Genomic DNA, 15,215 nt, shown 5'->3' on the forward strand with positions numbered 1-15,215 from the left:
GAGTGGCAAAGTTTGAGGGGATCATAACAGCACTTTTCAAATACCTGAAGAACTACTGTATTAAATAGAAAAAGGCAAAAGTTTGCATTCTTCTATCCCAGAGGGCAGGACTAGATCTAAACGGCTTAAGTTGTAGGAGCGTAGATTTCTAGTTGGAACGTTAGGCAAAGCCTAACGTTGGTAATGGCAGTTTGATAATATAACTTTGGTAATAACGATGGTAATGGCAGTTTGGCAATAAATTAATTACCGGGGGTGTGTGTGTGATAGGGCTTTGGGCAAGACTGAACAGCCAAGGGTTTTGGACCAGCTACCCACGTGTTCCTTTTCATCCCTGTGATAGCATTTTTTTTAGATGGGATGACTGGAACTTCCACAGTAATCTAAATGCTGCTGCGTAAAGACTTTGGCTTTCATCAAAATTTCTGGTAATGGAAAGCTTCTTCAGCTCATGAAAGGACTGTTTCCAGGTTAGCGAAAGAGTGTTGCATGACAGGTGACTGCAAAACCTGAGCAGTTCCTCCATGAGTTCAAGACTTTTTACATGCTCTTCTTTAAGTCTTTGTATGTTCTAGTAGAGGTTATATGCTAAGTATAGCCTATATCTTCTTGGTTGCCATGTTTCTTGTATACTGAGGGCCCAATCCTATCCAACTTTCCCATGCCGGTACCACCACAATGTAACCCTGAGGAAAGGGAACAAATGTTCCCTTACCTGGAGGAGGCCTTTGTTACTGTTCTACTGCAGGATGCAGCACATGCCTCATTGGCAATTGGAAAATTGGATAGGATATGTCTCTAAAGTCCCCTGTTCATATACTGGTTAGGTACCAGGGGTTTATAATTGTAAAAACATCCTGTTCTTGGCAACCTAGCCCTATCGCACCTGACCTGAATGAATACGATACCGAAGCACATAGTGCAGCTATGCAAAAGTGCCAGTGTAGCTATCCTTAACTTGGACATCTGTAACTTGAGAAACCAATGTAATTCCAAAGACTTACCTGTAGACAAAACTATGGGTGTCCACTGAACCATAGTAGTTAAATTAGAAGGGTGCTGTCACAAAATGTTTCTTTGATCTTAATTTTTAGTTGAATTAATCATAGTTAAGTTACAATATATAGACTGATATTTTCTCTGTTTACAATTTAAAGAGAATAGATGCCAGATGTGGGCGTTCTTGATCAAATTCAGTTTTAACCCTCCCCCTTTCCTACTTCATAGTGATAAAAAGTGACTTGCTTTGGTGGAGCCACCTCCATTCAGGGCCCACTTTTTCTAATTTAATTAATGTATTAATGCTTCCTGCGCCTTACTAAATTTCAGTTCTCCCTGTGCCCGATCAGCCTTAGCCATGTTGACTGCTTCTTTCATCCTCTTCCTTCTGCTCCCAGGAACCCCCAAATATTCAGTGGTGTTCAACATTGTTGAACTGTTTTTCCTCATTGCTTCTGCAAGGTGTCTCTATTTTCATTGAGCTTCTCAGGTTGTCTCCTGAGAAGAAGTTAACCCCTGCTAACTGGGTAAGAGGCACTTTTTCAAGTGGGTGCTCCTCTTTTATTTAGCAGGGGGAGAGTAACTGGCCCACCACACACCAGCACTGTCTGTTCTAGTGGCTGTCTGCTGGTGTTGCATCTTTTTAGATTGTGAGCCCTTTGGGGACAGGGAGTCATTAGATATTTAATTTTCTCTGTAAACCGCTTTGTGAGGTTTTTGTTGAAAAGCGGTATATAAATAATGTTGTTGTTGGTTGTTGTCTCCAAGAAGCTTCCTTTTTTTTTTTTTTTTTGCTGAAGTCCGCTTCAAAGCCCCGACCAGTTGGATGTTTATAACTCAAACATCTATAAGTTGGAGACTTTTGGTACTGTAATGCAACCCTAATACATTGTAACTCTGTACTGCAGGAAATCATCCACTAGTCCCTGTGCAGAGTTCAGAATAGCAGACATTCTCCAGTGGGATCTCCATGTCCAAATTAGTCCTAACAAGTGGGTAGCTCCTCCCTCTCAGGTAGGCAGGCCAGAGTCTTGTTTCTCCTGAGGGGAGGGGCTGCCTGGACTCCCCAGACTGGCCTAGCCTTTCGGCCAAGCAGGATGGAGTTGGTTCAGCTCTGTTGAACCCCCCATTGGAGAACTCAGGGAAGGACCTTTTCTTATTTTTCCCCTTTCCCCCCCTCCCAGTTTCAGCAGACTATCTTGCCTGCTGTTTCCTGCCTCAGCTGTTCCTACAGCAGGCTACTGCCTGCACAGAGGCTCCCACGTGGCTGCCTGCCTTAGAGCAGAGCAGCCACATCTAGATTTAAATTTGGCGCCCTTCCGCGCCTGAGCCCAGCTTGCTGGGCCCGCGCGTGCGCACCTAGCAGCCTGGGCTCCAGGGAAGCCCTCAACGGAGAGCCAGTGGAGTTCAGAATAGCAGGCATTTTTCCCTTTACTCCTTATTCTTTGGATCCAAACTAATATGACTTTTATTTTCAGTATCCTTCCCAGTACAATTAAGAATATTTATGCAGGCAGCCCCCCCCTTATCTGTGGTGGTTCCATTCCAGCCTCCCCCCCCAAGGATAAGGAAACCAGGGATATGTGGAAACCTTATACAGTAAGCAGTTCCCCCCATACACCCTTTACTGTAGCTCTTTATTTCCGTAACAGTGTTTACAGCACAAGTGTTTCTTTCTTAAACATTCTCACTGATCTAAAGAATTAAATGTGCAGGCAACAAGCCTGCACACTACTAAGAGACTAACAGGAAGCAGGAACTGTCCTGCTTCCTGTTAGTCGCCTTCTAGTGTGCAGGCCGGTTCCTTGCACAGTCAGTTCTTCAGTTCAGCAAGAATGTTTAAGCAAGAAACGCTTGAGCTGCAAGCACTACTACAGAAATGAAAAGGTGCCATAATGAGTGCATGGGTGTCTCTGCAGATATAGGGGCTCACCTGTATATAACTTTTTCAGTGAAGGAATTTGTATTGCAAAAGAAGCATGCATGAAATCATTAGCATGGAATCTTTTCCACTGCTGCATCACAGTTAAGGCTTTCATTGTCCTTTCCACCATGACCCAAAGATGCTTTTACTCCTGGTCAGCCTCTGCTAGTTAAGACTCTTATCAATGTATATGTGAAAGTGGAATTTTTGTCTTGTATGTGTTGCCTTACTTTTTGGGTAAGTGATCAACAGACTGGCAGACATCAGTTTGGTGAGATCTTGAATAATGTGGTAGAAAGAGAAGCAATGTTAGACAGAAATGGCTTAAATAATAACATATTTCATTCTCCTAGTCAGTTCTTTGTTTATAGTGGTGTAAGAATACACACCTGCCTGCAAAAAATTTCGGTTCATGGACAGTTTGTTATTCACAAGGGTTCTGTTCCCAAAACTCATGTGGATGGCAAAAATCTCATTAAAGCAAATCCATTTTAAAAAACAATGTCCCTTTGCTAGCCTTGTTGACCTTTGTAAGACAGAGTCATTAGATAGACAATCCATCAGTCTCTCTCCAGGTGCTTAGAAAGGCTTCACTCCAAACCAGCAACCCCTCCCTTCACCAAGAGCTCAGCACTGGGAAAAAATGTAAAATGTTTATCTTTCTTTCACATGCACAGGGGAAAGTGAGGGGTCGCTTGCCTTGGAGTGAAGCTGTTCTAAGTGCCTGGAGAGAGAATGATTGATGGATTTTCAGTTGTCTGCCCTCTCTTGCATTAACGAGGCTATTGTTAAACAACTCTTTTCCTTTAATTTAAAGAACCCTTCTCAGTTAGTTGACATAAAACCGTGGGTGAAAAATCTGTGGATAATTAGGTTATACCTGTATCTGATGACGTGGACTGTGGTTTGTGAATGTTTGTAGAAATTGTTTATCTAGGAGGTATTTTAGTATATTGGTATTGCCTATCTGAATAAGATGATGTTGTTCACATTTTGATGTCGCTCACTTCCTTCTCACTTGCATTGTTTGCAAATAAATTAAATAGCAGTAAAGGTACTGGGGGAGGGGAGAGAACTAACTGCTGCTTCCTTTCTTTGCAAGATCTGTCCGTTTACTCATTGTTTCTCATTCTCCTCATGCCCTCTCCCCAGCTAATCCTGGTTTTGAATAAATGTGGGATCTGTCTTTGCCTTCACAGTAAGAGGGGCATGTATACCTGAGACGCAAGTAGCCTAAGGTAGTTTCTGGGGTAAAATGATACCTAAACAGTACTGACATGAATACAGGTCTGTACTTGATGGTCTTGTCAGTGAGAAGGAAGACCCAAGATATAAGTATTTTGAAGGTCTAGGACTTGGTGGTTCTCAGACTCTTTTCAGGCCACCACCCCCTTGGGTCCATAAACCGTACCCTCCCCTATAAAATGCATTATTCAGAACAGTGGTTTGCATGACCCAGTAAGGAAGATAACAATAAGATTTAAAACAGTAGCAGTTGCACATTCATACAAAATCCAATTACAACTTTTCATTATGGTTAACAAAATTGATGAACTTGAGCCAGTGATACCAGCTTTTCAGTCATTTAGCAAGAATCTTAGGTATCACTTTCAATAAGCGTTGACTGTTTCCAATGCTTCACTGTTTGGTAATTTCTTAATGTGAGGATGTGCATGATTAAGTGATACCACTTTCCCAATATCTTTTTTTAAAGCCTCTTAGCAGGAAACTTAAGTCACCACATTCCACCAAATATGATATTGGAAATGCAACAAGGAGCTTTTTACCCACTCTCCATGGAGGATAGCGATTTCAGGCAAGGGAAGTCCAGAAGGAAAACCAGTGTGAAAACTTTTGGCTAGGTTAGAACATGATTCTGAGTCTGTTCCTAGACAACAGTTCCACCCCCCCCCCAACAGATTAATAACCTTGTATAGTGCATGAGAGGTAAAATATAACAGGGGGAGTATATATCTAAAACTTAGGGGTGATACTTAAGCAACAAGTTCCAGGAAGAACAGCCCCTAATTATAAGCAACAGAGGCTGCTAGGAGAATGTGCCTGTGTTTAAACAGAGCTCTGAATATGAGGGCAGGAGGTCTGGTCTAGAGGGTAGAGCCTCCGTTAGCCTGAAGATAACATCGGAAGGTTGCCGGTTCAAGGACAGGCAGCTCCCAGAATGGCGAGACCTTGAAGCAGCTGACAAGCCAAGCTGAGTGATTCCACCTGCTCTTGCTGTGAGCAGGAAGCGGCTTGGCTGCCCTCCATGTGAGAGATGGAGCTGCTTGCCAACCTGCGTGGGAGAACTGGAGACCAGACCAAACCAGGAAGATCCATTCTGAAATGTTGTTGGTTCTTGAAAGAGAGAACTTCTATGATTGTAAAAATCCCCTTGAGGGATTTAGAAACGCCTGCCTACGTAAACTGCCTTGAATAAAGTCAGAGGAGTAATCCGATGACCAGAAAGGCGGCATATAAATACCTAGTTATTATTTTCATTACTTTATTATTATTTTATTATTATTATGAGACAAAACCTGATGGGATGAAAAAATGACAAGAGTACACATAAGGTAGGAATAGACCCTTTTCTCAGGGAGGAACTGAAACCCGCCCATTTGGATCCCACCCCACCAACCCATGGCTTAAGGATATCTGATGTTTTCTTTCCTTACATCTGTCTACCTCAAATGCTAATGAGAGAGCTACTGCTATAATAAGAATAACTCTGATCAAAATCTGCTGCCTGGAGTGCAGGAAGGTAGCAATAATCACCTTGCAGCGTCATCGCCAGAGCTCCAAATATTGAACCTGAAGATACAGAACTACCAAAAAACATTGAGGTCAGCCTGCCAAAACACAGTGCACCAACAGGGTGCCCCTTCATTGCCTTGCTCATGTGAGGACAATGCGGAGCAAAGGAGGTTACTGCCTTCAGTGTCTGTGTGGTCACTTTGCTGTGCAGTAATGCTGCTAAGATAAAAATCTTGCCTTGATCATGCTGTCCATTTGTTTTGACACTTCTGATAGAAGTAGATAGAAGCGTTTGAGCTAGTGGTAGTTAGCACAGTATGCCTGGCTTCCAAGCATGGCTTTTATCAGCAGTCTATCACATATGCCTGGCTTTCCTGTCTGCTGTGGCTGAGCAGGCTCCAGGGCATTGTTCTAGTTTACAGGCCATGGTGCCATAGTCCAACTACCTCCAGTGCCACTCTCCTGCCCCCAGGTGATCCCACCTGCCCCATGAGGGGTGATACTGCCTACTTTGGAAACCAGTGGTCTAGGTTATGTTTGGAGTGTATTTGCATGTGTACAATCCTAGTAGGGTGCTGTTAATTTCACAGTTGCACCCCTTGTCTCTAATACATTTTGTGGTGCAAAACGTTTTGGTTACCCTTCTAAATAGTATAAATCAATGTGTTTAGTCATATGTTCTGAAAATATCTGAAGTACAGAGTGTAAACCTGGTTTAAATCTGTTTCTGCTCAATGATTTAACTCTCACTGCGTGAATATAGAAATATGGTGTTTGGAATCAGATGAAGACTGCTAAAATAACAGATTATAAAGTACCACTGTTATGAATGAGTTTATCCCAGGCATTGGAAGCAATTCAAAATGTAATGGTCTAATGGTGCATACAAATGAAACTCAAACTTGGATAAAGTTTCTGTGAAAAGGAGACCCTTAGCTGTAGGGCAATCATTGTGGAAAGCTTCTGTGCTTCTACTGTATCCTGAATTGGTAGTTGAGGGTCTGAGTCTTTTTCTATTTTAAAAATATTCAGGATGGTAAAGTCTATAAAATATAAAAACAATTATGAAGTGCTACAACCAATAAATTAAAAATCAAATTCAGCACATTTCATTATCACTCAAATGCAGTCTAATCCAGAGATGTCAAACTCATTTCATACAGCAGACCAAATAGCATTCATAGTGCCTGCTGAGGGCTGGAAGTAGTGATATTAAGCAGGAAGTGATGTCATTAAGCAGGTGATGACCAAAAATAATGTTTTCTCACTTAGGAACTAATTAGCTGAAAATACAGAAGAGAAAATATGCAAATCATGATCATATTTTCAAGATGTGGGAGAGCCCAATTACTGAATGGGCCACCTTTTTAGCAGCACCGATTCTGCTGAGGCATCACTTTACAACTCTGCAGTGAGAGGTGCTCTGTAAAGTAAGAACATAAGAACAGCCCCACTGGATCAGGCCATAGGCCCATCTAGTCCAGCTTCCTGTATCTCACAGCGGCCCACCAAATGCCCCAGGGAGCACACCACATAACAAGAGACCTCATTCTGGTACCCTCCCTTGCATCTGGCATTCTGACATAACCCATTTCTAAAATCAGGAGGTTGCATATACATGTGGCTTGTAACCCATAATGGATTTTTCCTCTAGGAACTTGTCCAATCCCCTTTTAAAGTCATCTAGGCCAGACGCCATCACCACTTCCTGTGGCAAGGAGTTCCACAGACCAACCACACGCTGAGTGGAGAAATATTTTCTTTTGTCTGTCCTAACCCGCCCAACACTCAATTTTAGTGGATGTCCCCTGGTTCTGGTGTTATGTGAGAGTGTAAAGAGCATCTCTCTAGCCACTCTGTCCATCCCCTGCATAATTTTGTATGTCTCAATCATGTCCCACCTGAGGCACCTCTTTTCTAGGCTGAAGAGGCCCAAAAGCCATAATCTTTCCTCATAAGGAAGGTGCCCCAGCCCAGTAATCACCTTAGTTGCTCTCTTTTGCACCTTTTCCATTTCCACTATGTCTTTTTTGAGATGCGGCGATCAGAACTGGACACAATACTCCAGGTGTGGCCTTACCATCGATTTGTACAACGGCACTATAATATTCACTGTTTTGTTCTCAAAACCTTTTCTAATGATCCGAAGCATAGAATTGGCCTTCTTTACTGCCACCGCGCATTGGGTGGACACATTCATCGACCTGTCCACCACCACCCCAAGATCTCTCTCCTGATCTGTCATAGACAGCTCAGAACCCATCAGCCTATATCTAAAGTTTTGATTTTTTATGCCAATGTGCATGACCTTAAACTTACTGACATTGAAACGCATCTGCCATTTTACTGCCCATTCTGCCAGTCTGGAGAGATCCTTCTGGAGCTCCTCACAATCACTTCTGGTCTTCACCACTCAGAAAAGTTTGGTGTCACCTGCAAACTTTGCCACCTTACTGCTAACCCTGTCTCCAGGTCATTTATGGTTGAAGAGCACCGGTCCAAGGACAGATCCTTGGGGCACACCGCTTTTCACCTCTCTCCATTGTGAAAATTGCTCATTGACACCCACTCTCGGTGTTTCCTGGCCTTCAACCAGTTCTCATTCCATGAGAGGATCTGTCCTCTAATTCCCTGATTGTGGAGTTTTTTTCAGTAGCCTTTGGTGAGGGACCGTGTCGAACGCCTTCTGAAAGTCCAGATATATAATGTCCACAGGTTCTCCCGCATCCACATGCCTGTTGACCTTTTCAAAGAATTCTATAAGTTTTGTGAGGCAAGACTTACCCTTACAGAAGCCATGCTGATTCTGCCTCAGCAAGGCCTGTTCGTCTATGTGTTTTGAGATTCTTTCTTTGATGAGGCATTCCACCATCTTACCCAGAATAGATGTTAGGCTGACTGGCCTATAGTTACCCAGGTCCCCCCTCTTTCCCTTTTTAAAGATAGGCATGACATTGCTATCCTCCAATCTTCTGGCACCGTGGCTGTTTTGAGGGACAAGTTGCATATTTTAGTCAAGAGATCAGCAACTTCATTCTTTTAATTCCTTAATAACTCTTGGGTGGATACCATCAGGGCCCGGTGACTTATTGATCTTTAATTTATCAATGAGGTCTGAAACATCTTCTCTTTTAACCTCTGACTTAATTCCTTGGTCAGGAGCAGCTGTTCGGGCAGCAGTATCTGCCAGAGGTCTTCTGCCGCGAAGACAGATGCAAAGAACTCATTCAATTACTCTGCCATCTCTAAGTCTCCTTTTATTTCCCCTTTCCCTTCCACACCATCCAGAGGGCCAACCGCTTCTCTGGCGGGTTTCCTGCTTCTAACATATTTGAAGAAGCTTTTATTATTCCCCTTAACGCTACTGGCCATGTGTTCCTCATAGTCTCGCTTGGCCTCCCATATCACCTTCTTACATTTCTTTTGCCACAGTTTATGTTCCTTTTTATTCTCCTCATTAGGGCAAGATTTCCATTTACGGAAGGACGCTTCCTTGCCCTTTACAGCCTCTCTAACTTGGCTGGTTAGCCATGCGGGCACCCTCCTGGATTTAGTGGAACCCTTCTTTCTTTGTCCAATCCAATCTTGTCTTTCTTCTTTCACCCAATCCCCAAGATTGGATGTACACCCAGGCTCCTCAGCATCATCAGATCCTTCCACAAGGACATGAAGGGCACTGTTGTCTTCGATGGCTCCACATCAGACCCCTTTGACATCCGAAGCGGCGTGAAGCAGGGCTGTGTTCTTGCACCAACCTTGTTTGGGATTTTCTTCGCTGTCCTGCTGAAGCATGCCTTTGGAACCGCAACAGAAGGCATCTATCTCCGGACGAGATCAGACGGAAAGCTCTTCAACCTCTCCAGACTGCGAGCAAAGTCCAAAGTCCAGCTGAAATGTCTGCGTGACTTCCTCTTTGCCGACGATGCAGCTGTCACTACCCACTCTGCCAAAGATCTCCAACAGCTCATGGATCGTTTTAGCAAGGCCTGCCAAGATTTTGGACTGACGATCAGCCTTAAGAAAACACAGGTCATGGCTCAGGATGTGGACTCACCTCCCTGCATTACAATCTCTGCACATGAACTGGAGGTTGTTCATGACTTTGTGTGCCTTGGCTCAACGATCTCTGACACTCTTTCTCTCGATACCGAACTAAACAAACGCATCGGTAAAGCAGCTACCATGTTTTCCAGACTCACAAAGAGAGTCTGGTCCAACAAGAAGCTGATGGAACATACCAAGATCCAGGTCTACAGAGCTTGCGTCCTGAGTACACTTCTGTACTGCGGCGAGTCATGGACTCTTCGCTCACAACAGGAGAGGAAACTGAACGCTTTCCACATGTGCTGCCTCTGGCGCATTCTCGGCATCACCTGGCAGGACAAAGTTCCAAACAACACAGTCCTGGAACGTGCTGGAATCCCTAGCATGTATGCACTGCTGAAACAGAGACGCCTGCGTTGGCTCGGTCATGTCGTGAGAATGGATGGTGGCCGGATCCCAAAGGATCTCCTCTATGGAGAACTCGTGCAAGGAAAGCACCCTACAGGTAGACCACAGCTGCAATACAAGGACATCTGCAAGAGGGATCTGAAGGCCTTAGGAGTGGACCTCAACAAGTGGGAAACCCTGGCCTCTGAGCGGCCCGCTTGGAGGCAAGCTGTGCAGCATGGCCTTTCCCAGTTTGAAGAGACACTTGGCCAACAGTCTGAGGCAAAGAGGCAAAGAAGGAAGGCCCATAGCCAGGGAGACAGACCAGGGACAGACTGCACTTGCTCCCGGTGTGGAAGGGATTGTCACTCCCGAATTGGCTTTTTCAGCCACACTAGACGATGTTCCAAAACCACCTTTCAGAGCACGATACCATAGTCTCTCGAGACTGAAGGTTGCCAACAGAAGTCTTTCTTTGTGGTATACACCTCTGCTGGGCCTCTATTACTGTTGTTTTAAGCAGCCTCCATGCACTCTGGAGAGATTGGACTCTTTTTACCTTCCCTTTCAACCTCCTTCTAACCAGCCTCCTCATTTGAGGGAAGTCCGCCCGTCGGAAGTCAAGGGTTTTTGTGAGAGATTTGCCCGGTATTCTTCCCCCGACGTGCATGTCGAAACAGATCGCAGCATGATCACTGTTCCCCAGTGGCTCCGTAACATTGATATCTTTAACCAGGTCCTGTGTACTGCACAATATTAAATCCAGAGTCACCTGTCCTCTGGTGGGCTCCATGACTAGCTGTTCTAAGGCCCAGTCATTTAGCATGTCAAGGAATCCGGTCTCCTTTTCATGACCAGAGCACAAATTGACCCTGTCGCTGTGAGGATAATTGAAGTCCCCCGTGATTACAACCCTGTCCCTCCTTGTCACCTCCCTGATCTATTTCCTCATTTCAAGGTCCCCTTCAGGTTTCTGGTCTGGAGGAGAATAGTACGCCCCCAGTATTACATCACTCCTTAGGCCTGGTAATTTAACCCACAGAGATTCTATGGTGGAGTCGGACCCACCTTCAATCTCTCCTTTGCTGGATTCTATCCCTTACTGAACATAAACACGCCACCTCCAACACGCCCCTCCCTGCCCCTCCTGTAGAGTTTATAGCCCGGGATTACGATATCCCACTGATTTTCTGCATTCCACCAGGTTTCCGTTATGCCCACTATGTCAATGTTTTCCCTAGTCACCAGACATTCCAGTTCTCCCATCGTTGCTCGGAGACTTCAGGCATTTGCATAAAAGCATTTGTTCATGGAATGCCCTAGGATGAGCTGCTTATTAGCTCCTTTGTCCCTGCATCCTCTCATTGTGCCAAACCGTCTATCACATCCCATCTTGCTACCTTTCCCAATTTCTTCTCCTACTCTGTTGTTCTCTAACCTCCCCATCCTTGTCCCATAGGAATGAGGAGTCGCAAACCGGATGCCCCTCAGCTCCTGTCGGCTTTCCCCCAGGGATCAGTTTAAAAGCTGCTCTGCCACCTTTTTAATGTTACCCACCAGCAGTCTGGTTCCATTCTGGTTCAAGTGAAGCCTGTCCCTCTTGTACAGGCCCTGCTTGTCCTAAAACGTTCCCCAGCGCCTAACGAATCTAAACCCCTCCTGCCTACACCACTGTCTCAGCCATGCATTGAGACCCCTGATCTCCACCTTCCTAGCTGGCCCTGTGCGTGGAACAGGTAGCACTTCCGAGAACGCTACCTTTGAGGTCCTGGCTTTTATCTTCCTACCTAAAAGCCTAAATTTGACCTCCAGGACCTCCCGGCTACACTTGCCCATGTCGTTGGTGCCAACATGCACCACAACCGCTACCTCCTCCCCAGCACTATCTACCAGCCTGTCTAGACGAGAAGTGATGTCCGCAACCTTCGCAGGCAGGTTGTACTTCTGCCAAGTAATGCCTTGGCAGAAGCAATGCTACTAATAGGATGGCCTGCATGATAATGGGGCTCTCACAGCACACCTGCAGCTTCTCACTTTTTTACTCTTCTTGGTCTTCCACTTCTCCCGTATTGTTCCTTGCTTTGAGGCCTCCTTCTCATCCTCCCAGCACCTTGTCAGGGGCAGCACTGCTGAAAGGGCTCTCCCAACACTGTCCTTTCAGCAGTGCTACTTTTGCCAGTATGTCACTTTACAGCTCAGCAGTTGAGACCAGCTGCTGGTGGTGCTGAGAGAGCCTAATTATTATGGGAGCTGGATAAAGAGCTTTGATAGGCCCCATCTGACCTGTGGGCGTTATGTTTAACACCACTGGTCTAATCAAAGGCACCCAAAAAGTATGCTGGAATAGTTGTTGGAAGAGATGGAGCCAGGCAAATGTTTTGGAAGGGCATTTCCTAACTTGGTGCTACAATTTTTAAAAAGCCCTCTCCTCATACCCACTGCTGTCTTTTCAGCAGGACAAGGGCATAAAGCTGGTCCTTCAGTGGTGACGTGTTTAGGTAAGCTCATGTGGGATGAAGTGGTTCTTAAAAATATTCTAATTATAGACTGTAGGACTTTAAAGGTAAAAATCAGCATCTTGAATTGAGTCCAGGTCATGATTTAACCAAGTCATGCAGTTTGAATCAGTTGAAGTTCTGTTCCCCATGCTATTTAACATCTATATGAAACCGCTGGGAGAGGTCATCCGGGGGTTTGGAGTGGGGTGCCATCAATATGCTGATGACATCCAGCTTTATCTCTCCTTTCCTCCAGACTCCAGGGTGGCAGTTGAGGTCCTGGAGCGCTGTCTGAAGGTAGTGAGGATCTGGATGGGGGCTAACAAGCTGAAATTAAATCCGGATAAGACAGAGGCTCTTCTGGTTTGGAAACCCTCGATGCATTTGCTGGAGTATCAGCTTGCACTGAATGGGGTTACACTCCCCCTGAAGGAGCAGGTCCGCAGCTTGGGGGTCCACCTGGACTTGCAGCTGCTCCTGGATTCCCAGGTGGCGGCTGTGGCTAGGGGGGCCTTTGCTCAGCTTCGGCTGGTGCGCCAGCTGCAGCAGTACTTGGATCGTGCAGACCTGGCCACAGTGATCCATGCCACGGTGACATCAAGACTAGTGTAACGTGCTCCATGTGGGGCTGCCCTTGAAGATGGTTCGGAAACTGCAACTAGTGCAGAATGCAGCGGCCCGTGTGGTTACTGGAGGTAGGCGGTTTGACTCTGTCAGTCCGCTTCTCCAGTGGCTACATTGGCTGCCCATTCATTTCCGGGCCCAATTCAAGGTGCTGGTTTTGACCTTTAAAGGCCTATACTGCTCTGGGCCAGGGTATCTTAGAGATCACCTACTTCCGTACAATCCGGCTTGTCCTCTTAGGTCATCAGAGAAGGCCTTTTTACAAGTGCCGCCGCCTAGGGAGGTACGTGGGGCGGCGGCTAGAAATAGGGCCTTCTCTGTAGTGGCACCAATGCTATGGAATTCCCTTCCCCTTGACTTAAGAATGGCTCCCTCTCTTGAAACTTTTCGGCGAGGCCTGAAGACCCTTCTGTTTAAACAAGCCTTCTGAGTTCTCGGCCTTTTTAACATCTTTTCAACATCTTTTAATTTTTTACAGGCCTGATTCTTTTATGACTTTCTGCCCTATGCTCTTTTTACCTTTTTACTACTTTTTATCTGACTACTTTTTTTATGATATATGTTAATATGCTTTTATCTGTTTTTAAATTACGTTTTTAATCTGTTTTAACCTGTTGTAAGCTGCCTTGAGTCCCTTCGGGGAGAAAGGCGGGGTAAAAATAAAGTTGTTGTTATTATTATTATTGAAGTTTTTAAACTGGCTTCGGAGGTAGTCCTGTGGAGAGCATTTTACAGTAAGCTAATCTGTATGTAACAGATGTAGGCCAACTTCTTTAGGAAAGGGTGTGGCTGAAGCTGGTAAAAGTCACTCCAACATGCTTCAAATTTGATGGTCAAGGAGGTCACATCTAGAACAGGCTCTGAACCCAATTCCAGATTATAAGAACCTCCAACCTACAGAACTTAATCTAGAAAAGACGGAAGTAAACATTGGGTCATTTAAAGGACAAAGAGGAATTTATAAGTTTAACATTAACTGTATGTTTAATATGGGTGTTTGTTAGTTCTAGTGTATTGTTTTTTAATAGAAACGATGTCACATACCAGATATGCTTGTAAATATTTGAAAAGTTGTAAAGGTTACAAAAAGAGTAACTTGTTTGTTTCCTTACTCTAGTTTATCAGCTCATCTTCAACTCACGTTTACTGGTTTCTTCCATAAAAATGGTATGTATTCATTGCATGTTTTTTTGTTGCCATTATTTGAGAGACGTTGTTAAGTTGTTACGGCTTAAGGCTAAGACCATGTAAGCAATCAGTAGAGAAAATTCTGCCTTGTTTGCCAGCACAATATTTCTAACTCTGCTGTCCAAAGTGAAGCTTTTATAACCATTCCCCCAAACTCATTAATTAGCTGTAATGTTTAATGTTGGCAAGTAAAGAAGTTAAATAATAGCCAATGTGTGATTCAGTTTTTTCCCCTATAGCCCTTTAATTACTTGGTTTTTAAGGAGGAGTACAAATATTTGAACTTTTACACCCAAGTTTCATATGCATGTATTCCTGTAACTGCTTCCTTGTACTTAAAGGTTTTGATCTTGGCTATTGAGGGAATAGTGACTAGTCAATAGACTATACAGCATACCTGTGTGAAATCAATGGTCCATCTATAATGCTTAAAATATCTTGTGCCCTGAACTAAAATTTGACTTAAGACAAATTTTGTGTACTGTAATACAGGTGGAGCCTGTTTATCTGTGGATTTTACATCCACGGATCTGGCCCAACACGTGTCCCCTGAACCCACATTGGGCCAGACTTGGCCCCATGAGACTCTCTGAAGAGGACTGGAGCTTTGTGTCCGCCCACTGCCTCTGTGGGCTTCAGAATGGCCCGTGGAGGCAAAAAAAAAAACACCTGGTTTCCCCTTAACACCTGGTTTCCCAAGGGAAACCAGAAGTGACGTTTTTATGCTATATCTGGCATTCTGAGGCCCAAGAAAGCACCTGGAGGGTTTGGAAGCCCCCTGGAAAGGTTTCCCCAGG

General features: G+C 44.7%; 1 protein-coding gene across 2 annotated transcripts in view; it reads left to right on the plus strand.

Annotated features, from left to right (window-relative positions):
* The window catches only part of SUZ12 (SUZ12 polycomb repressive complex 2 subunit), a 56,474-nt gene that overhangs the window by 18,347 nt on the left and 22,912 nt on the right, over positions 1 to 15,215 (plus strand). For both annotated transcript variants that reach the window (XM_066617624.1, XM_066617625.1), the window contains exon 5: positions 14,348 to 14,397. In XM_066617624.1, the coding sequence (XP_066473721.1) occupies positions 14,348 to 14,397 (50 nt within the window). The remainder of the gene's footprint in view (positions 1 to 14,347; positions 14,398 to 15,215) is intronic.

The sequence above is a fragment of the Tiliqua scincoides genome, chromosome 2 (genome assembly GCF_035046505.1).
Source record: "Tiliqua scincoides isolate rTilSci1 chromosome 2, rTilSci1.hap2, whole genome shotgun sequence".
NCBI lineage: Eukaryota > Metazoa > Chordata > Lepidosauria > Squamata > Scincidae > Tiliqua > Tiliqua scincoides.